Genomic DNA, 21,835 nt, shown 5'->3' with positions numbered 1-21,835 from the left:
GCCGCAAGGCGGAGGATTAGCCTAGTGAGCCGCAGCGCCGGCCAGAGTGATTATTTTTTTAAAAAAACATTCATGTATTTATTTAAGAGACAGACAGCTCCCATCTACCAGCCCACTCCCAAATGCCTACGATGGCTCAAGGGCCAAAAGCCAGCAACCAGTCCAGGCCTCCCAGCAAACCAACCCCCTGAGCTACCACCACCTGCTGCCTCACAGAGTGCATCAGCAGGAACCTGGAGTCAGGGATCAGAGCTAGACATGGAACTCAGGCACTGTGATGCGGAACACGAATATCCCAACTGGCCTCTTATCTTAGGCCGAATGCCCATTCCTGGAATTCAGACTGGGTCACACCCCATGCCACCTGACCTGCCAAGTCTACTGGTGGCTCCAGGGCTCAGTGTCTAATAGTGAAGTGGGTGTGACAGCACTGTCACCTCTTGAGGTTGCTGTCGAGACCAAATGGGAAAAGGTGTGCAGGGTGCTGGGAAGGATTCCTAGGACACAGGTACTCCGTAGAAACTGCCAATCATGTTAAATATGGAAGAATGTGAGTCAACATGAGAACACGGACAGACACTGTCCCACATTAATAGCTCCAGGAAATAGGATGAGTGATTTGTTCCCCAGAGTTTGTTTAGTATCGCCCCCACTGACCCCTTTGAAGTGACAGGCGACACAGAGGATCCCGACACAGGCAAGCACTCGGAGCCGTTTGGCCATCCAAGGATGGTGCCATGACGGGCAGGGCCTCCTTTTTCTCTTTGCAGCGGTGTTTGGCCAGCGCCTGGATGAGACTGTGGCCTATGAGCAGAAGTTCGGGCCTCACCCAGTGCCCATCCTGGTGGAGAAGTGTGCAGAGTTCATCCTGGAGCGTGGCGTGAATGAAGAGGGCATCTTCCGGCTGCCTGGCCAGGACAACCTGGTGAAGCAGCTCCGAGACGCTTTTGACGCGGGGGAGCGGCCGTCCTTCGACAGGTAGGCAGGCTGTCCTTGCGCGCTCTGCCTGGCTTCCGTGAGAGCAGCCCCCCATGCCATGAGCGTGTGTCTTGCACAGATGCTCCCAAGAGTCTGGCTTGCAGCAGAAAGGGCCTTTTGTTTCACTAATAATTTGGAATTTGGGGGCCTGGAGCAGTTAGGAGAGTATGCTGAGGCTGTGTGTGGGGGATGGTGGCAACCACACTAGAGCGGTGCTGGGCACGGTCAAGGGGCATGCAGGATATAGGAGAGGGGACAGTCCAAGGAGGAGAGAAGAGTGAGGACTGGCCCGAAGCCCGCCGCCTGGGCAGAGGAGGAACACCAAAGAGCTAAGCTGGCTGCACAGGCACGGCCAGCGGGCTTCCTCAGGGCTCCCAACACAGCAGAACTGGGGGGGTTCTCAGCTAGTGTCCGAGCCACAGCACTGAGCAGTTCTAACTGCAGCCCTGGGCCCTTTTTGGGGGAGCACATTTCACTATCTTGCCCCTGGCCTTTTCCTCGACACCCCTGTTAGAAGCACATGGAGCAATGCGGCGGCGTTTCTTGCCACCCTCCCGCTCCTCTCCCCTCTCCAGCTGCCCAGCACACGTTTCCTTCTGTAGCACAATGCCCTCCCTGGCGCTGCTCAGCCCTGCCTCTTGTGCAACATTTGCCCCAGCGGCCTGTGTGCGCTTGTCCTGCTGGCGGAGGATGGGTTGCTCTTTCCAGGTTAAGAGCCCATAAAGCAAAGTTTAGTAAGATGGGCCTGAGCTCTATCCAGTGTGCAAAAGCTGAAATTGTCCAGAACTTAGGAGGTGTGCAGGGGTAGCACTGATCCTGGGGGAACTGTGAAGACCCGAGTGTTAGGCAGGCTCATTGCTACCTCTCCCTCACCCCCCCACTGTAATCACCAACAATACTTGTTCTTCTGCCCTTGGCATGCAATGCGTTAATTTACCAAGAGAGATTACTCTAACGTCCTACGGCCTCCTTGGGAAGCCCCAGGTGGGGTGTTTGTTGCTGGGGCTCTGGCAGGATATGGGTTGTCCACTTTAGGGACTCATCAGCAACACTGTAAACTGTTTTTTGTGAGCAGGGATCTGTTCCATTAAGCTCCCCACATTTACATGCCACTTTTCCCCTTTTTATGTCTTTAATTTGCCTTGAGTGGATTAAAAGATACAGGTGGGTTATTGTTAAAATAATCCAAACAGCAAGGCAAAAGGAATAGAGGTGATTATTGGGATTTTCCAGATAACTGCCTGACCTATAAAGTCAGCATGGGGGTTGGTGGTGGAGTGTCTGATTGCTATGGAATATTTGGAGAGAGAGAGAGAGAGAGAGAGAGAGAGAGAGAGGTCTTCCATCCACTGGGTCACTCCCCAAATGACCACAACAGCTGGAGCTGATCCTGGGTTCCCCATGTGGGTGTAGGTGCCCAAGCACCTAGCCATCCTCTGCTGCTTTCCCAGGCCATCAGCAGGGGGCTGGATTGGTAGTGGAGCAGCCAGGACTTGAACTGGCGCTCATATGGGATGCCGGCACCAGAGGTGAAGGCTTAACCTACTATGCCACAGCGCTGGCCCATCCACTGTTGAACTCAGAAGCCACCCGGCTCCTGCCTGATTTGCTCTTGGTCCTTGATTTTTAAAAAATCATTCAAGGATGTCTCAGTGGGTTAGAGGAATAGCCAACTCAGGAAAAATGATGCTGGGAATTTGTTCTGTGTGACTGACATCTGTGTCAGCCATGGCATAATTGGTGCACAAAAGTTAAAGCCAAAAGTTAAAGAAACAGCTATATAAGGTCCACTCTGCTAAGCTGTAAGCAAGAAAAATAGCTAACTATGAAAACTTAGAGCAGGGGCTTGGTGGATTTCAGGAGGTTCCTAAGAAAATGATATTTAAGCTGAGACCCAATACAGGAATTAGTTGGGCCAAGTGGTGAGCACCACTTATCAGCATAATCTTTGATAAAATGAATTGGGAATTTTCCTGTAGGCATCAGTGTTCTAAGACAATAACTCAGATATAGCTAATTGCGTTTTTTATTATAACTTTGACCTATTTATACTATCTCTGATTATTGGTTATAATTTTCTCTTTTCTAATGTTGAATATTTGAGCTGTTAAAGTTTGTTCTGATCAAATTATTTAATTGCCTTTTAAAGAAAATTGTTGTTTTTCTTTAAAAAGTTGAGTTCTACACTTACTGTTTATGCTGCTTTTCTTGCTTCAAATTCTTTGTTGTCTGCATTCATTCCATGGGTGTGTTTTGTGTGTTGATGGCCATGCCGGGCTGTGGACAGTGCATCAGCGCATTGAACACTGGAAGCAGGGAGACCAGATAGGAGGCTGCGTAGAGGCCTGAAGCAGAGACCTGATGAGCAGCAGTGACCGGAAGCGGGGCAGTGAATGGAGGAGATGGGCTTTGTGGGATTCTCACTACCTGGGGTTAATGGAATTGAGGGGATTGGGGAGATTAATTAGAGGTCGAGTGAAGACATGGCCCCCTGAAACCGGAAAGACAAGTAGGTGAACTGAGATTAAGGACATTAGGGTGTGATGTTAGGACTTGGGGAGAACACAGCATCTGCAAATTGTCAGCTGGTTGTCTTCCTGACACTCGGAGGAACTTCTCATTGTATTTTGCCATGGATGCTTTTGCCGGCCTTTGTCCAGGGGTATTTTTAGGCAGTGACTCAGCAGGAAAGGATTTTCCCAAATCCCCATGTTACGTGAATGGCCCCCGCCCCAGACTTCCTGCAGGCAGGGGCACAGGCAGAGGTCTGTGCCAGCTCTGCGTCCTCCTGTGGAGGTGGAGTTCACGGTGCAGCGGTGGAGCCTTCTCAGAAGGTAGCTCTGACACCTGGCGGTCAACAGCCAACAAAATGGACACAAAACACCAGGGCAGGGCTTACAGTCAGGTCCCCAGGTGCTTGGTTCTACTGCCCCGGATGCCTCTCTCCTCCAGCTCTTGTCCCATCCTCCCAGGTTATCAACACCTCTTAGCAGATCACAGCTTTTCAAGATGCCCGTGTGTTGCCTCCTGGGAATGCCAATTTGGGGATGATTTGGCATCGTGGTTAAGATACCACTTGGGATGCCTACACCTCATAGTAGAGTGCCGGGGTTTGAGTCCTGGCTCTGCTTCCAAACTCCACCTTCCTACTACTGCACACCCTCGGGGCAGCAGGTGATGATCCGAGTGGTTGGATGTCACTCCCCCTCTTCGTGGAGGAACGACACTAAACCCTGCGTTGTTCTTTTGCCTGCTCGGCCCTCCCCGGGTTTGCTGCTGGTTCTTCCCGGGTTGGCTACCGACCCTTCCACCTCCGTGGAAGGGCGGTTCCCCCTGCCACTTTCCCCACTTCCGCGGGAGAGCGGCACACCGCCGGCCGGCTCTCTCGGGGGCTGCACAGGTGTTCCTCAGGCAGATGTTCCTGGTGCATGTTGTCTCTCTCCTCCTTTATAGTCCTCTTCCACCAATCCCAACTCTGCTACCCACACGCCGAGTACGCTGCTCTCCTCCAATCAGGAGCAGGTCCTGCTATTTATTGGTTGAACTGGAGGCAGCTGTGTAGAAGCTGTTTCCTCCTCTCCCAGCGCCATATTGTGGGAGAGCAGATGCATAGAATAAGTCTTAATTCGAGTAACAGTCTAGTCCGAGTTGCTCCCCACAGTTGGATCCGTGCCACTCATGTGGGAGACCCCGATTGAGTTCCAGGCTCCTGGCTTTGGCCTGGCCTAGTTCTGGCTGTAGTGGGCATTTGGAGATGAATTGGCAAATGGAAGGTCTCCCCTCTCTCTTTCTCTGCCTTTCAAATAAAGATAACTATTTTAAAAAGGAAGGATTGCATTAGAGCACATTATGAAAAATAACGTCAGTTTTTATCTATGTGAGATAAACATTTGTTCCTTAAAGAGCTTAACGTATAGTCATGTGCTGTATAATGACACATAGAAGCCAGTGAACACCATACAGCCTGGGTGTGTAGGAGGCTCAACCATCCAGGTTTGTGTAAATATGTTCTGTGATGTTCACACAGTCATGAAATTGCCTAGTGGCCTATCACTTAGAACAGATCCTGTCGTTAAGCAACACGTGACTGTGTATACAAGGTTCAGGTTTATTTTCTCTTGTAGCAATACCCTTATGAAACAGGGGTCATCAACATTTTCCTAATGGGCCTTGTATTAAATATTTAGGCTGTGCAGACCAGACCATCTCTGCCACAACCACATTCTGCTCTCACCGTGAGAAAGCAGACCAAGACAACACATCTGTGAACAAGTGTGGCTGTGTGCTTCTAAAATTGTGTATATGAATACTGAAATTTGAATTTCTCCTAATTTTCACGCTGTGAGATATCCTTCTCTTTCTGGCTAGTTTTTTTGTCAATCATTTAAAAATGCAAAAATCACTCTGAGGTCACAGGCTGTGCACATAGAGCAGATTTGCCTGCTGACTGTGTTTTGCTGAGCATTGCTGTAAACTGGACAAGCTGAACCAAAGAGCCCCTACCGCTCGCAGGCCACCAGGCAGTCATCTGGATGCCATCTCAGCGCCTGCAGGGGGCTCCTCTCCCACCCTCCAGGCTGACACATGTGCTGCCTGCCCTGTGCTGTAGCCCCTTTGTGCGTCCCACTGCGGTGCTGTTTATCTGGTGAATCACCAGTGGCTCCCCAGCTGTGGCTTGGGCATCCCTTTCCCACTGTTCCTGAGCCCTGGTTTCCCATATCATGGCACTAACAATGACCTGGTAATATTTGAGTCCCCCAGGCTCTGTGACTCCATGAGGCTATGAGCCCCGGGTGTCCCTTGGGCTTGCTACTGAAATCCCAGTACTTGGCGCAGTGTCTTGTACCTAGGAAGCTCTCTCAAAGCTTATTGATTGAGTGAATTCTTGAGTGAATATATGAATGACTCTTAGGATTATTTTAAGCACTCTGGGAGCTTGAAGGGATCAATACACCAAAGATATAAATAGTTAACTGATGAAAAATTAGTGACTAATTAGACAGTGCTTGTGGTACAAAGTGATTTGAAAAAAAAAAAAGCTATAAAAACCCAGATAGTTAAAAAGAATTTAGAAAAAAAGGGGGAGGAGGGATTTCAACTTCCCTTCAAGGCGGAAGAGAGAGGGAAAAACATCGAGGTTGTTACTCCGGAAGGGGGCACTAGTACAAGCACTCTGGCCTGACTTTTCATCAGCCTCTAGTATTCCGTGAAACGCCAGCTGGAAGCTGGAAGTTCTGTTGAGTGGATTCGCGGGTGGGGGTGGGGAGAGTGCTGCAGTTCCCCTTTCGAAGAGCTTTGCCTGTTTTCTTGCAGTGACACGGACGTGCACACCGTGGCCTCCCTCCTAAAGCTCTACCTCCGAGACCTGCCAGAGCCTGTGGTTCCCTGGAGCCAGTACGAGGGCTTCCTGCTCTGTGGGCAGCTCATGAATGCGGATGAGATCAAGGTTCGTATGCCATTAGCACCCAGTGTCCTGCTTCAGGAGAGAGTGATTTGTCTCCTGATTGCTCTTCTCGTAGGCAACAGTGGATCAGGGGGCCCAGGCCTCTGGATGAGATTCGTTGTTAAACTGGAACTAGCTCAGCAGCAAAAGGCAGACAATGCCAATCACAGTGACTGGCAAACGTATAGGCTGTTTAAGAATCCAGTAACGGGTCGGTGCCGCGGCTCACTAGGCTAATCCTCCGCCTTGCGGCGCCGGCACACCTACTGAGACACAGGGGCGGGCTGGCCTCGCCAGCCCTGTACAAGCTCTGTGATGGCTGGGGCAGCAGACAGGGTTGCTCAAGGAATGTGTGTGCCAAGGGAATGTGTGTGCCAGGAGAGGAGAGGACCGGGGCTCTTCTTTGTTCTTTTCAGCCACAGCTGCCTGAAGGTCCTGCTTACCGGCTGCACCATCGTGCTTGTGAGAGCACACAAATTCATAGATAGAATTTTTTGATCCTACATAAACTGTTTCCAGGGAAGCCTTGCAGTCAACAATCACCACACTGGAGTATGTTAACAAGCCAACCAGAAAGAAATGAATAAGCCCATTTCACCACTGTAAAGCCTTCATGGCTTTGAACCAAGATTTTCAACACCAAATGGCCATTGAATGTATGTGTACTGCATTGCTAACATGGGGGGGCTAAGTGCTTCCTTTGAATAGGTTGGTTTCTGTCATGACTATATTAAAAGTTTTTTCTGGTGAGGTGGTGCATAGAAAAAATCTATAATGAAGATGTGCATTTAAATCTGATTCTGCCATTAAGCAAATTATGCCTCATCTATGAGACTATGTATTTACTTTGACCATTAGAACAGTCTGTGTTGAATGGAATGCTCTATCTCCCCACTGTCCAGTGGTAACTGCTAGCCACTCATGGCTGTGAGGCACCTGTACTGTGGCTAGTGCACCTGAGGAGTCTATTAGTAATTGTATCGCATTTGTATGTATTTAAATTTAAACAGCCACATGTGGCAAGCTGTTGTATTGGACAGCACAAACTTAGACAGTTGTAATAATCATATCTCTTGTACCCAGAACTTCTTTGAAGACTAAGGGCAAAACATAGAAAGAATACGTATTTTAAAAATGAATGAAGAAAGAGTGCCCTATCCTTGTGGGAGACTTCTCGATCCTGGCCTGCAGTGAAGCACCTGATGATTTGAGTAAATCCTCGCCCAAGTTAATCAGGAGAGGACGAGGACAGGGACAAGCAGTTAACATGCTAGAGCTATTGTAGCTATTTTCCAAGCAAAACTTAGATTGTGTGACCTGATGGAGGGGATGTTATACATGACTTGTAATTTTTGTAGGGGGAGAGAGGAAAGGATATGAAGCGAAGTCTTAATTTATGCAGGTATCTTAGTTCAGCTGGGACTTGTCTGTGGCTGTACCAGGGCAGACAGAGCTGGGAGCCCAGAGCACAATCCAGATCACCCAAACGGGGGGGGCAGGAACCTAACGAGTTGAGCCATCACTTGCTACCTCCCACGGTGTGCATTTGCAGGAAGCTGGAGTCAGGAGCTGGAGCTGGGGATTGAACCCAGGTACACCAGTGTGGGATGTGGGCATCTTAACAACAAAACACGCCCCTCTCCAGGATATTTTTTTGCAACTTTCTAAGAATTGGTTGTTTTTCCAAAATGAGTTTTTAAAAAACCCACAAAACTGTATGAACAGGTGTGACCACCAGTGTGTGGTTTCTGGACAGATACCCCAAAAACATTTCAGGATCTCATTGCTGGCAAGTAGACAGGCTGACTTCCTAGGCTGGCTCATTTACTGATTGCCTACAGGGTGATATATCCCTGTAGGCAAAAGCAATATTTGCCCCCAAACTAGTTTTGTTTGAATGCACTATTGGGATTTAGAAGCTAAAGAAGTCAAGTATACGGGTCTTCAGAGTTCATGGAAGATGCAACTTTTCCCAGGCTCAGCAGGAGTTGATGAAGCAGCTCTCCATCCTTCCTCGCGACAACTACAGTCTCCTGAGCTACCTCTGCAGGTGAGAGTCCCCTGCTACCAACCGTACAGTTTTCAGCTGCATTGGAAACAAGGCTCTGCTTAGACAAGGACCAGAGACTCTGGCCCAGAGTATTGGGAGGTCAGCTGTGTTCACATAGCACGGAGCTGGCTTCCTGTCTGCACACAGTAATTGCGAGGATCCCTGATTACCCAATCTGCATACAAAATGAACGTGCTCCTTCCTTCATGTCTGCCCCTGCACTGCCCAAAGTCCCGGAACGTGTGAGAGAATGCGGAGTCTTTCTAGAATTATCCCCCATTCTCCTAACCCTGGGTTGGAACTTAGCTCCCTGGAGACATTCATCCTGGGCCATCCTTTTCACTTTCTGAGGACCTACTGTGCGCCGTGCCTGTGGCATCATCTCGTGCCTGGGCTGGGACCCTGGATTTTCAACCCACACAGACCCAGTTCTGGCTTTTATTATTATTATTACTATTATTATTATTATTATTTTGGTTTCCAGATTACAAAAGTTATCCTTGCTTGATTTGGAAACCAGGAAAATACAGCAAACTAGAAAAAAGAAATAAAAATTATCCGCACGTCCCTCATCCAGCAATAATCACTATTAATACTTAGTATGTTTCCTTGGGTATTCTCTCCCTGTGATAGACCATTTCATATGTCAACATAAATATAGGGCACAACTTTGAAATACAAATTAAAATTACACTATATATACATATATATATGAGTATACTCATATAAGGAGTCATATTCTGACTTTTTTCCTTTGACTTTATGTTATATGCATTTTCTTATATCATAACATAAGACTATGCAATTATAAATGAATCTATACTACTCCATACTGTACTATTCTCATCATTTGGGCACACCACCAATTATTTAACAATTTCTCTGTGTTTGGAATTTTCTACCCATTTGAAAATGATTTTTACAGAATATTTGGAAATCCCCCCACTGATGTGTTCGTTTTTTTTCTTTACAGTGAATATGAGAGTTGCATGCCCCAAATGGGTAGAACTATAGTCAAAATTCAGTTTAGTTATTGAGCACTTGCTGGAAATTGGAAATACCTGAGGCTGAAATGGGAGGATGGGGATGAGAAGGCACCACGAGCCCCATCCAAGACCTTCTCACCAACAAATTTTTCCTCTCTGAAGACTTGAGTGGGGTGGGTTCTGGAGTTGGAAGACAAGCCTGTAAGGCAAGATTGTAGTTCTTCCAGTCTCCTCTTTGCTCCCTGAATAGGATCCTGCCCCCTGCTGGTGTGGTTCCCCCTCCTACCTCCAGCCCCTTGCCTGGTCCACAGCAGCTGGGCAGGCTGCTCCTAGTTTCTCTTCCTTCCTTGGCCTTGGGTCTTTCAGGAAGAAGCTAACTCTTAGAGATAATCCTGAGACCCGGGAAAGAGTTGGGATCCACCCCTGAGTTCTTAGGACCTTGAAATTCGTTCTCCTGACAGCTTTGCATTTTCTACTATGGGATTTCTTGGCTGCCTGCAGGTTCCTGCATGAAATCCAGTTGAACTGCGCTGTTAACAAGATGAGCGTGGACAACCTGGCCACGGTGATTGGTGTGAATCTCATCAGGTCGAAAGTGGAAGACCCTGCAGTGATCATGCGAGGTAGGGCTGGTCATAAAGAGGAAGCGGCAGCAATACTACACTACCCCTGATGCTTGTGTACAGCTCTGTAGTTTCCTAAGCATTTTCAGCTGATCTCCTGACTCAGTTGCACCATAGCCCTGTGAAATAAGGCAGGGCAGGAATTATGACCATTTTGCAGATAACAACGGAAGAGAGAAGTCAATGTTTGCCCAATGCTCACACGGTATAGTAGGCTAGCCTGAAAACAGTGTTTCTTAATCTTTCATTACTTTTGAATGCCTTTAGCCAGATAGAGTAAATGGTTTCACTTGAAGACCAGCTCATGAAAAGGCTGCTTGTAGAAATGTGTTATCAGACTTCTGAGGTTGTATCTTCTCTCAACGAGCATAAGTGCCGGCATAGACTACTGATGCCTGACATGGGTTTGGAGAAATAGTATGCCTGGCGCATATTTTCTGTGTGTCCCAAAAGAAACCAAATGTTATATTGAGGACCACCTTAGGAGAAAAAGATGTCTTGATTTTTCTCTCCTTATATTTTATTCTTGTTATATAGCCTATTTTTTTTCTGGTCAGAGACTGATCCAGTGCATCGTAGGCTGAAAATACTTTAATAGCTCTCTCTTTCACCCTTCTCTGCTACCTCTCTTCTATTGCATCCCTTCAATCCACTAAGCAACTGAGAAAGATCCTGTGAGGAGCGAAGTGAGGTCTCTGGGAGCCTCTGTTTTGAGAGTCGTGTGTAGAGACATGCTATGGATTTCATGCCTCTTAATCCCTCTCTGCTTTCTTGCAGGGACCCCTCAGATCCAAAGAGTGATGACAATGATGATCAGAGACCACGAAGTCCTGTTCCCCAAGTCTAAGGATGTGCCCTTGTCACCTCCTGCCCAGAAAAATGACCCCAAGAAGCCTCCTGTGCCTCGCAGCTCTGTGGGCTGGGATGCCAGTGAAGACCCCCCAGTGTCCAGGACGGACAGCTTCAGCAGCGGGGTAAGATGCAGAACCTCCCTGCTAGTCCTGTTCACTCCACGCGAGAGCGGCTCTGGGTAATCTGGGGGCTTGTGGCACAGCTGGAGCAGACCAGTATGAAGACAGCCCGAAAGCCTGGCCTCCTTCAAAATCTCTTCTCTACTGGCTTCATGGAGGGGGCGGTCAGTGATGTGTGTACTGATCTCCCAAAGGCTGAATGATGGCGGCCTCCCTGCAACCCCTTCCAACATAGGTCAGGAAGTTCATGGTCGAGGGCAAAACATAGACCACACTGCAAATATGCTAGTGAGGACTGTTGGAAATCCTGGGTGAAAGCTGAGTGAGAGCCGGTTTCCTGCTAAGCCGTGAAACGTGATTTCTTTCTCAGAGTATGTGATGTGTTTGTGGAATATTTCTCATTCCCTGATAAACTGTCTCAGCAATGTCAGCCCCTCCTTTGTACTGAAGGGTTGGGGCTCACGTTCTCAATGTCCAAAAACCCTGCAGACTCTGAAATGTAGGCTATTTGAGGGCAATCATTTACAAAGGTCAAATACTTTCATATATTTATAGGGACAGATGTTTTTATAAAGAACATGCAAACTTAATATAGCAACTTGATTCTTTATGTGTGGCCAAGAAATGAATGCAAGATTTCTGGCTGACCAGATAATGAAAAGTACCTATAGTAACCAGTAATCTTAGAGATGAAAAAAAGGTAGACAGTGGTTGTGGTCTTCCTTAGCTGAGGTCTTTCTAGAAACACTGCAACGTATTTGTACTCTAAAACCAAATAGAAACTTTTACACTTTGTGTGAAGAGATCATCCCAGCAATCCTTGAAAACAGCCCTTATGGTGCTGATTTAACGGAATTTTACTGTCTGTTGTTGGCTCCATAGCCACCATGCTGGAAGATTTAAATAGATCACCTCTGGCAGTGCAGTGAATGTTTAACCCGGTGGTTAAGACACTGGTTAGGGTGCCTGTGTCCCACACCTGAGTGCCTCCCGACTCCGGCTTCCCGCTGACATGTAATCTGGGAGGGAGAAGGTATTGGATTGCTGCCGCCCATGTAAGAGATTCAAACTGAGTTCCTGGCTCCCAGCCTTGGCTTGTCCTAGCCCCAGCCATTATAATCATTTGGGGGAGTGAACCAGTGGATAAGAGCTCATTCTCTCTCTCTCTCTCTCTCTCATTTCTGTCTATGTATGTTTCAAATAAAATAAGCCAGTCCGGCGCCGCGGCTCACTAGGCTAATCCTCCGCCTTGTGGCGCCGGCACACCGGGTTCTAGTCCTGGTCGGGGCGCTGGATTCTGTCCCAGTTGCCCCTCTTCCAGGCCAGCTCTCTGCTGTGGCCAGGGAGTGCAGTGGAGGATGGCCCAAGTACTTGGGCCCTGCACCCCATGGGAGACCAGGATAAGTACCTGGCTCCTGCCTTCGGATCAGCGCAGTGTGCCGGCCACAGCGCGCCGGCTGTGGCGGCCATTGGAGGGTGAACCAATGGCAAAGGAAGACCTTTCTGTCTCTCTCACTGTCCACTCTGCCTGTCAAAAAAAAAAAAAAAAAAAAGTTCAGAAGTCAAATAAAATAAGCCAATACATTTTTAAAAATATGTCATCTCTGGAGTCCTTATCTTAACTGTGCAGGGCAGACTTTCTCGTCCACATTTTATGCTTGAGGAGCCGAGACTCCAAGAAGCTGACCAGCGGGCCCACGGCATCATCCCAGCCTGGTATAGAAGGGGACCCACTCTTGTTCCCACCTCAGGACCCAGTGCTTCCAACTCCAGATGAGGTTGTGAGGCAGACGATGAGCTGAAAGAACAAGAGGGGGGTCTTAAGTCTTGATTTTCCGATTTTACAATGTTTTTGAAAGATTTATTTGTTTATTTGAAAGTCAGGGAGAAAGTTACACAGAGAGGTGAGAGGCAGAAAGAGAGAGAGAGGTCTATCCATCCGCTGGTTCACTCCCCAATTGGCCACAATGGCCGGATATGTGCGGATCCACAGCTGGGAGCCAGGAGCTTCTTCGGGGTCTCCCATTTGGGTGCAGAGGCCCAAGAGCTTGGATCATTTTCCACTGCTTTCCCAGGCCATAGCAGAGAGCAGGATTGGAAGTGGAGCAGCTGGGACTCGAACCGGCTCCCATATAGGATGCTGGTACTGCAGGCGGCAGCTTTACCTGCTATGGCACAGCACTGGCCCCTGATTTTACATTTACATAATATATACACCTGGTTCAAAGAATCAAGATAGGAAAAGGTATACATTGAGAAGTCCTGCTGCTTCACCTGTCTCCACTTACCCCAACCCTCCCTGCCCCTGTTAGTTTTTTATTTTTCCCTCCAGTCTTTGTTTATGCAAATGTAAGTGCACATGGAAGCAAACTCTTACTTACCACACTTTCTACACAAAATGTGTTATAATGTCACTTTCTTTCTCTTTCCGTACACACGCACTTTATAGCTGGCATTTTGCACTCAGCAGACTCTCACCAAGTCCTGAGACTTCCCAGTGTCAGCAGGCCATCACCTCACTTTTGGCAGGTGTATAACATCCTATTCTGTGCATGTCTCATGTTCTACTTACCCAGCCCCTATAGAAGAACAGGTTGTTTTCAGTCCTTTGTACTACAAACAAGGTTGCAATGAGGAAATTTGACCATATCTCCTTACATATCCATGCAGATGTTTTTCTGCAATAAACTCCCAGAAGTGTAACTGCTAGTTCAGAGGGCAAATGGATTTAAATGTGTAGTTTTTATAAAATTTATTAGAATTTATGCCACTTACATATCTGCAAGCAGTGCCTGAGAGAACCTGTTTCCCTATAGTTTTGCCAACAGTGAATTGTCAAATTTAGAGGATTTACCCGTGTGATAGGAGAGAATTGGTATTCCAGTAAATTTGAATTTAAATTTGAGTTTGCCATTATGAGAAAGGTTTTCCTTGTGTGTAAAAATCAGTCACATTTTTTCCCTCTGTGTCCTGTCTAATCTTGTCCTTTATCCATATTTATATTGGCTGTGAGGTTTATGGAAATGATTTTTATAAGCTTTCTAGGTTAGAGTTGCCTGTGATATGCATTGTAAATACTTTTGCCATTTTGTCATTTATTTTTGAATTAGCATGTGGTGACTTGCTTGTTTTATTTTTGTTCCCTTTAATTCAAAAGGTCAAGGAAATCTATGTCAGTTGTTGAATTCATTGAATTTTTATGGCTTCTGGATTTTGAGTCACAGTTTGAAAGACTTCCCATTCTGGGGTTATAAAAGTATCCTAGTGTAGAATTCTTTTACCACCAACAAACAGTGGACTCACTTCATCTGTAGAGCGAGGGTTGCTGTCAGTTCAATGTCCTTCAGGGAAAAAAAAAAGTACCGGGCAGGTAATCAACGGATGTGATAAATTAAGAAATACGCTTCTGTTTAAGCGCGTCGTAGGTGTGCAACCAAGAAACACTTCTTCCAAGCCCTGATCTGGGGAGCACAAGACAGGGTGGGGAAAACTCTTGCAATGACCATGGCCATTGTTTTCCAGACAAGCGACTCTGAGGCCAGCAGCCCCTTCGGAAAGCAGCCTAGTGATGGACTTCCAGAGGACAGCAGCAAAGCACCCAGGGACAAGCCAGGAGACTGGAAGCTGCAGTCACGGAAAAGGACTCAGACGCTCCCTAACCGAAAATGTTTCTTGACGTCAGCTTTCCAAGGCGCCAACGGCGGCAAAGTGGAGATCTTTAAGAATGAATTCTGGGTGCCTTCCACAGAAGCCAAGGCAGGGGAGGGGCACAGGAGAACCATGTCTCAAGACATACGGCCCCTTCCCAACTCCCAGCGGACTTCCACCTATGACAATGTCCCGGCCCCACCAAGGTCCTCTCGCCAGGAAGTGGGCGCCCTCTCTCCCCCTGCCTGGGACTCCAAGAGAGATCCTCTTGCCGGCCCACACTCTGAAACAGGGCCTGGAAAAAAGAACTCTGAAGAAGAGGAATTTCAGTCCCTGCAGAGGGCGGTCCAGGAGCTGCGAGAGGAGATCGAATCCCAGAAGCAAATGTACGAGGAGCAGATTAAAAAGTGAGTCACACGCGGAGGAGCGCTAGGTAGTGCTTGGCTTCCGTCTTGAGCAGAGGAGTTGTTCTCATCTCCCAAAGAATTCACGCTGTAAAACTCAGTTTAGACAGTTGACATGCAGCAGGCCCAAGGGAGAAAGGATAAGGGAAGTGATGAGACTAAATTAGTGTAAGCTCTAAACTTATGATTTGATTTCCAGAAATGTATATCTCTAAGTAACTCAGTCACTAGTTTCCAAATAAATAGTGGCTCTTTAAGGATCAACATGCTTTGATGGATTAAAAGGAGCTTTTTAATTGTTTCATTTCAAAGCTGTTCATTGATTCTGCAACCAAGTCAGGTCCACAGGTATGGAAAAAGCATGGCAGGTGGAGAGAAGCAGAGGGGCAGAGGCCACAGGAGGATAGCAGGCGAAAGCTGGAGCAGAGGGAGGGCAAGGCTACAGGGTGAGGGGGGAGAAACAGGAAGCCAGAGCACAGTAGGGTTTTGGTGACCTCCAGAAAGCTTGAGTAAGGTGGAAGCTTCGGGGTGGTTGGCACTTGGTTTGTGATTCATGGGTCACCCACATCCTCCCATACACATCCTCCCATACACTCTAAGCCATCTCCAGACGAGCTTTAAAATCTAATGCATAGGCCAGTGCCGTGGCTCACGGGGTTCTAGTCCCGGTCGGGGCGCCAGATTCGGTCCTGGTCACTCCTCTTCCAGTCCAGCTCTCTGCTGTGGCCCGGGAGGGCAGTGGAGGATGGTCTAAGTGCTTGGGCCCTGCACCTGCATGGGAGACCAGGAGGAAGCACCTGGCTCCTGGCTTCAGATCGGTGCAGCACGCAGGCCGTAGCGGACATTTTGGGGGGTGAACCAATGGAAAGAAGACCTTTCTCTCTATCTTTCCTTCTCACTGTCTAACTCTGCCTGTCAAAAAAAAAAAAAAAAAATGAGTGAAATGTGAATGAGCGGGGTTCTCATATTTATGGATACTTCTTGGTCCAGAGCTGCCCATTTAGAAGCAAAACATAGCTTCTGTGCCTGAGAACCTGACAGCAGTCATTGGTAGGATGATGAGACTTGTGTGATGTCTTGCCAGTAACTACAGCTGTCTCAGAGAAGAATCACAGTGTGTTCTTATCTGGTGGCATTGAGAGAGTAGGAGAGGAACCAGCTGCCATGGCGGCGGCCACTCCTGCTGGGTAGGACAGAACCTCGGAGCCCACCTGTCAGGGAGCTCAACCACAGCAGAGTGAGGGGGATTGACAGTGAGCGGTGCCCACTCTTAGCTTTGTGCTTCAGTGCCGTCTGCTCATGCAGTCCCCACAGCCGTCCTGTGAAATAGGGAAGCCCCATTGAACAGCAGAAATGGGCCTCGGGAGGTGTAAAACCCTCCTGGAGGTCTCAGAACTCATCATACGTAGGTGGGCTGGGATGTGAACCCGGGTCCGCCAGGCACCTGAGCCCGTGTGGATTCCACCTCTGCCCCGTGCTCAGTGGTCAAGAGGAAATCCATCGTCTCCGCTAGAGCCAGATGGGCATGGAGAACTTGGAGAAGAAAATTAGATCTGAAATGAGCCAGTCAGAAGGAAGGAGCCCAAGTTAGCTTTCAGAAGGAGTAGGCAGGCGTGGGCAAGGCTCTGAAGAGGGCCATTACACAGAACAGGCCAAGGCCCTTGAGGAAAGCACCCAGAGCAGATGGGAGTCGAGTCTCCCTACGAGCATGGGCAGGCTGTCTGGGGAGCCAGGACTGTTGGGAGGCTGCTCACCAATGAATGAAACGCTAAACAAATTTCCAGTCACACTCATCTGAAATTCCCTTCTTTGGCTTAAAAATGATCTCTGTGTACTCACTCCTAAGGGTTAATTCAACCTGGCAGGGGGTTACCTGGGACCACATAAGGATTTTGGTCAATAGCAATGAAAATCCAAGGAATGCAGAATCTTACGTATATTCCACTTGCAGTAGGATTCAGAAGTGAGGGTGGGGCACCTGGGACCATTGCTTCCCGAAGGGTGACTGCCTTTGCTTCTTCGAATCCTGGTCCCCAGGAGGACTTTAATAGAGAGCGTGATGGCCTGTGCTCACCCTTGAACCTGCATGAGGAGATTGAGAACATGGATGGGGCTTCCACAGCTCGTCAAGCAGGACTAATAACAATATGTATATATCAGGGGTCCCTTCTTACAAAGATGACATAAAACACACAAAACAACATGAATATCAATAGCAATAATAGGAGTGTTATGTGAGGAAGGAGGGGCTCAGATATGTTCTGGGAATTCAGATTTACTGGGAAGTCTTTATGTAGGAGGAGGGGCGTGAATAAGAAATAGGAGTTGCATATGGTTCTGTGATTGGGGAGGAAAATGAGCGGAGGTTGGGGTCAGAGTGCAGGAAGATTCTAGAGCTAATGCCCTGTTCACTTTCTTTCCTCATAGTCTGGAGAAGGAAAATTACGATGTCTGGGCTAAGGTGGTGAGGCTCAATGAAGAGCTGGAGCAGGAAAAGAAGAAATTCGCAGCCTTGGAAATCAGGCTCCGCAACGTGGAGCGCTCCCGGGAGGATGTGGAGCGGAGGAACAAGGTCTTGGAAGAGGAAGTCAAGGAATTTGTCAAATCCATGAAGGAGCCCAAACCTGATGCCTGAGCATCCCGGGAAGTGCCACAGGGACATCTTGAGAGAGGCGGTTACTCCCTAAGAGGGAGAGGACTTTGGGGAGAAGGCACTGCATTTCCCAGCACATAAATCAGTGGAGTCAGCTGCGACACCTGTGCACGTCTGTGGCCACCTGCTGCAGCACTCAAAGCGACTGTGTTACTCTCAGCGGCCTCAGGATGTGTGGCCTGGAACTTTCCTTTGCTGAATGACCATGTCCAACAGAGATATGTGAGACAGGCTGGTAAGCCAGAGGCAGGACTCAAACATTTCGTTTTGTGTTTTCCATGTGGATGGCCTCAGGGCGTCTCAGCCACATGGGCAGGAAACGATATTCAGCGTCATGTGCTGACACCTGGAGGGCTGTGTTTGGGAAAAGCTGCACCTGCTGAAGTCAGAACCTCATTCTGCCACCTTTACAATAATGCACATTGCTCAAGGGTTCTCAGACTTATTATTAGACTAAGAAAAACAAGCAATAAACTGTATTTATAAAAGCAAAACCAAATGGGAAAATAGTATTCAAATAAAGAGCAAAAAGCAAGGGCATTGCTATTGCTTACAGAGCGTTTGTGAGAATTCATAAAAGACGGTTCTTCCTTCAACGGACGGCCCCTCTCTGAGGCACGTGGGTTGGTGAGCTGGGCGTGGGCTGGGCGGCAGCCCCTCCTAGCCTTTCAGGGCCATGCTTGTGTGTGGAGGGCCTGAGAACAAAGGCTGCTAAGTGTAATGAGACGCCAGAGACTGGTTGCGGGCTTAGACGGTAAGAGTCAGGATGATGATATTCTTTTCTGTCTCACCAAAATGCAAGTGAATTTATCCTTTAAGAGACTATAGGGCACTAGGCAATCCCTGGGGGAGGGACTTTCCCAGTGGACAGCTGACTATTCCCTTTCTACATCAGGTCAGCCTGGCAGAGACCCTTGGTAATATCTTGGACCCTTTATTCTGCTTAGTTGAGTCTTTTATGGTTGTTTCCATTCTTCTAGTTAGATTGTCTCCAAGCTCTTCTGACTGTGTATGCCATCAGCAGGAGTTGGTCAGAGCATCCTCCCACTGTAGACATATCTGTCTATAAATTCCAGCCGGACCTCAACATCCATGAGTTCCACATCCATGGATTCAACCAACCACGGCTCAGAGATACTAAGGAAAAAAATAATGTGTCTGCATTGTACATGTTCTAATTTTTCTTATCATTATGCCTTAAACAATATAGTATGGCAACTATTTACCTAGCATTTACCTTGAGTCAAGTACTGTAAGTAATTTAGGGATGATTTGAAATATATGGGAAGATGGGTACAGGCTATGTGCAGATACAGCACCATTTTATCTAAGGGACTTTAATACCCCAGGATGTTAGTATCCAACCCAGCGTGGATACTGTGGGACAGCTGGAGAACTGTGTATACATGTACTACTGTACTACTACACCATGCATAAGGTAATACACTCAGGACAGAAACCAGTGAGATAAAATCCAAGGCCGATAGATGCTCTTGAATGTACTTTCAGCTCTCTAGACCCCTGGCGTGATTTCCAGCAGGTATTAGCTGTACGTGTTTAGTACTTTCCATCCCATTGCTCCCATGAGTTTACCTGAACCCTAGAATTAAGCCATGGCTTAATTTGTGGTGTGCAGTCTGAGGTTCCTAGTGAGGGCGTAGCCTTCCCCAGCATATGTGTGCCACCTGTTCACGCCTTTTACTTTAATCGTTTTCTTCAGTCTGGTTAGTGCCCCCTGCCTGTGGCCAAGACTTAGTACCCACAGACAGAAGGGTCAGAATTGCTTATTCCTGGTGCGCAGGCCCTGCCCCACCACACAGTCCCTTGAGGATTGATGGGGTGGGGGACAGCACAAAGCATCCTCTGATAGCCCTGCTTACAGAGATTGAGGAGGAAATTTGGGACATCACTAAGAAACGCGGTCAAATATGTGTCTTCCTGGAGTTTACCTGTATTTTAATTAGATCCACACGCAGGAAACCCTTACTGGATACCTGGCTTGTGTTGGTGAGTGTGTGCAGATCCCTCGCACTGACCCGGAGGGTGCTAGTTGATTTGAGAGTGGAAGCGACGAGTCTCAAGATCATTTGGTCGAAGAGGAGACCGTGCAGTCGGTTTCTTTTGAGGCCCTGCTAGAGGAGCTCGCTGGGTCTGCGAGCCAGAGCCTGGCTGCGTGGCAGTGCCACATGTGTGTCCCGGCCCCTCCTGGTCTGGGAGTGCAGATGCCAGAGAGCAGAGCGCCGTTGCAGCTTCTGAAGCACTGGGGAGGCTGGGACTGTCAGCTCCTCTTCACTGTCGAGAATCCGACTTTGCTGAAGTTGCCACCCCCTTGTTCCTGTGCCACCCTCCAGATAAGGGGGCAAAGAAACAGCGTTCTTCCACATCCCCAGGTCCTCCTGAGTCCATAGGCGGACAAGGGAGGGGCATGTGGGTTCCGATGCCACCGCCCTCAATGTCCAAAAAGGGCATCCACGAGATGCATGATGGGGCATGCATCTGGAACTCACCTGGACCTGGGGCCACGTTCTAGAAGGCAGTGCTGGGAGACAGGCCCATTCCAGCTCCCGTCTGCTTCCAAATGCTTTTCAAAGACAAGGCTCTGCTGAGTCTTCGTTCTGTCGAGCCACACCCATCACCTTCACCTTCCCCGATTCTGCCCACGCACCTGCTGAAAACCTGCAAAGATCTTCGCTGTGCACTGGAGAGCCCCTTGCACTCTTTGGCCTCCCAGCCTCGAGCGTGGCTTCTCCAGGACGCTTCTCTCTCAAGTCTGAGGCAGGTTTGTGGCTTTCCAGTAAGGCTGTGCCCTGGGTAGAACAGTTTGTCCTAGGGGTCAGCTGGGATGATTGTGGTCAGAGTCTGAAGCCAGGAGAGAACTGAGTCTGGCATTCCTAGGATGGAGCTGCTGCACAGGAAGCAAGCAGTAAACATCTGTAGCTGCTCTTCTGGCCGACTTGTTCAAGCTCCATTCAGAGGCCATCGTCTGAGAAAAGCACAAAACAGGAACCCAGGGCTGGCCAGGCTGCTGAGAAGGGGCGGCACAGTGGCCGGCATCCACTGGCTGGGCTCCACGGGCCTGGCCCGGAAGATGCCGTACACTGGCGTCGTGTAAACTCCCGCATTCCACCACTTCCTGTGCAGATACCAGCAGCAGTCAGGCCTCATGCTGGCTGGGGAGCAGAGAGAACATTGGGCCTGCGGCTGCATAAACCGGGCCGCCTTTTTTTTTTTTTTTTTTTTAAGATTTATTGTTTTTATTTGAAAGACAGAGTTACACAGAGCAGTGGAACCAAAGACAGAGGTTTTCCATCCACTGGTTCACTCCCCAAATGACCGCAATGGCCAGAGCTGAGCTGATGCGAAGCCAGGAGCCAGGAGCTTCTTCCAGGTCTCCCATGCGGATGCAGGGGCCCAAGCACTTGGGCCATCCTCCACTGCTATCCCAGGCCACAGCAAAGAGCTGAATTGGAAGTGGAGCAGCCAGGACTCGAACTGGCACCCATATGGGATGCCGGCACTGCAGGCGGCAGTTTTATTGGCTATGCCACAGCGCCAGCCCCACTGGGCCACCTTTACAAGAATCACACGCAGTCTTTCACCCTGCCCCGGAAGGCTGGGAGGACACAGGCCCCACAGCTGGAGCCTTGGCTGCTGATTGGGGAGCCCAGGCTGGCCAGAGAGGGCTGGAGTTGGAGGGCTCCAGTGCAGCTGCAGAGCCGCTACTCACCTGGGTGTGGACCTGTGGCTGCTCTTTCCCCTGCTGCTGGAAGACACGCTTAGAATCACAGAGGAACAGACCCAGATGACACCATCGTGTGCCCACTTGTTCAACAGGAAAACAAGCCCGGAGTCATAAGCTGAAGGGCCAGTGCTCACACAGCGATGAGGATTGATGGAGGTGATTTTTGAAGGCTGCTCCAAGCCACAGTTTAGTGATTCTTGTGGTTCTTGGCTTCTGTCCAAGAGTTCAATCCCCTCAACCACAACCATGTGTGAAATTTATCAAGCCTCTGTTGTTGAGCGCTTCCAGAATATAGAGCTGGCCTCAGCTTGGGGTCACAGCCAAGACACGCCCCATA

At 48.7% G+C, this 21,835-nt stretch overlaps 1 protein-coding gene across 4 annotated transcripts in view; it reads left to right on the top strand.

Annotated features, from left to right (window-relative positions):
- The window catches only part of ARHGAP25 (Rho GTPase activating protein 25), a 91,928-nt gene extending 73,635 nt beyond the window's left edge, over positions 1–18,293 (top strand). For all 4 annotated transcript variants that reach the window (XM_008254309.5, XM_070069026.2, XM_008254310.5 and 1 more), the window contains 7 exons: positions 771–978; positions 6,292–6,424; positions 8,398–8,471; positions 9,959–10,080; positions 10,858–11,054; positions 14,574–15,106; positions 17,531–18,293. In XM_008254309.5, coding sequence (XP_008252531.2) covers positions 771–978; positions 6,292–6,424; positions 8,398–8,471; positions 9,959–10,080; positions 10,858–11,054; positions 14,574–15,106; positions 17,531–17,738 — 1,475 coding nt within the window. In that variant the 3' untranslated portion in view covers positions 17,739–18,293. The remainder of the gene's footprint in view (positions 1–770; positions 979–6,291; positions 6,425–8,397; positions 8,472–9,958; positions 10,081–10,857; positions 11,055–14,573; positions 15,107–17,530) is intronic.
- Positions 18,294–21,835: the final 3,542 nt, after the last annotated feature.

Source organism: Oryctolagus cuniculus, chromosome 2, assembly GCF_051225735.1.
Source record: "Oryctolagus cuniculus isolate XC-2025 breed Fujian yellow rabbit chromosome 2, ASM5122573v1, whole genome shotgun sequence".
Classification (NCBI taxonomy): domain Eukaryota; kingdom Metazoa; phylum Chordata; class Mammalia; order Lagomorpha; family Leporidae; genus Oryctolagus; species Oryctolagus cuniculus.
Note: the sequence above shows the minus strand (reverse complement) of the source record. Positions and strands in the feature narration are given on the sequence as shown.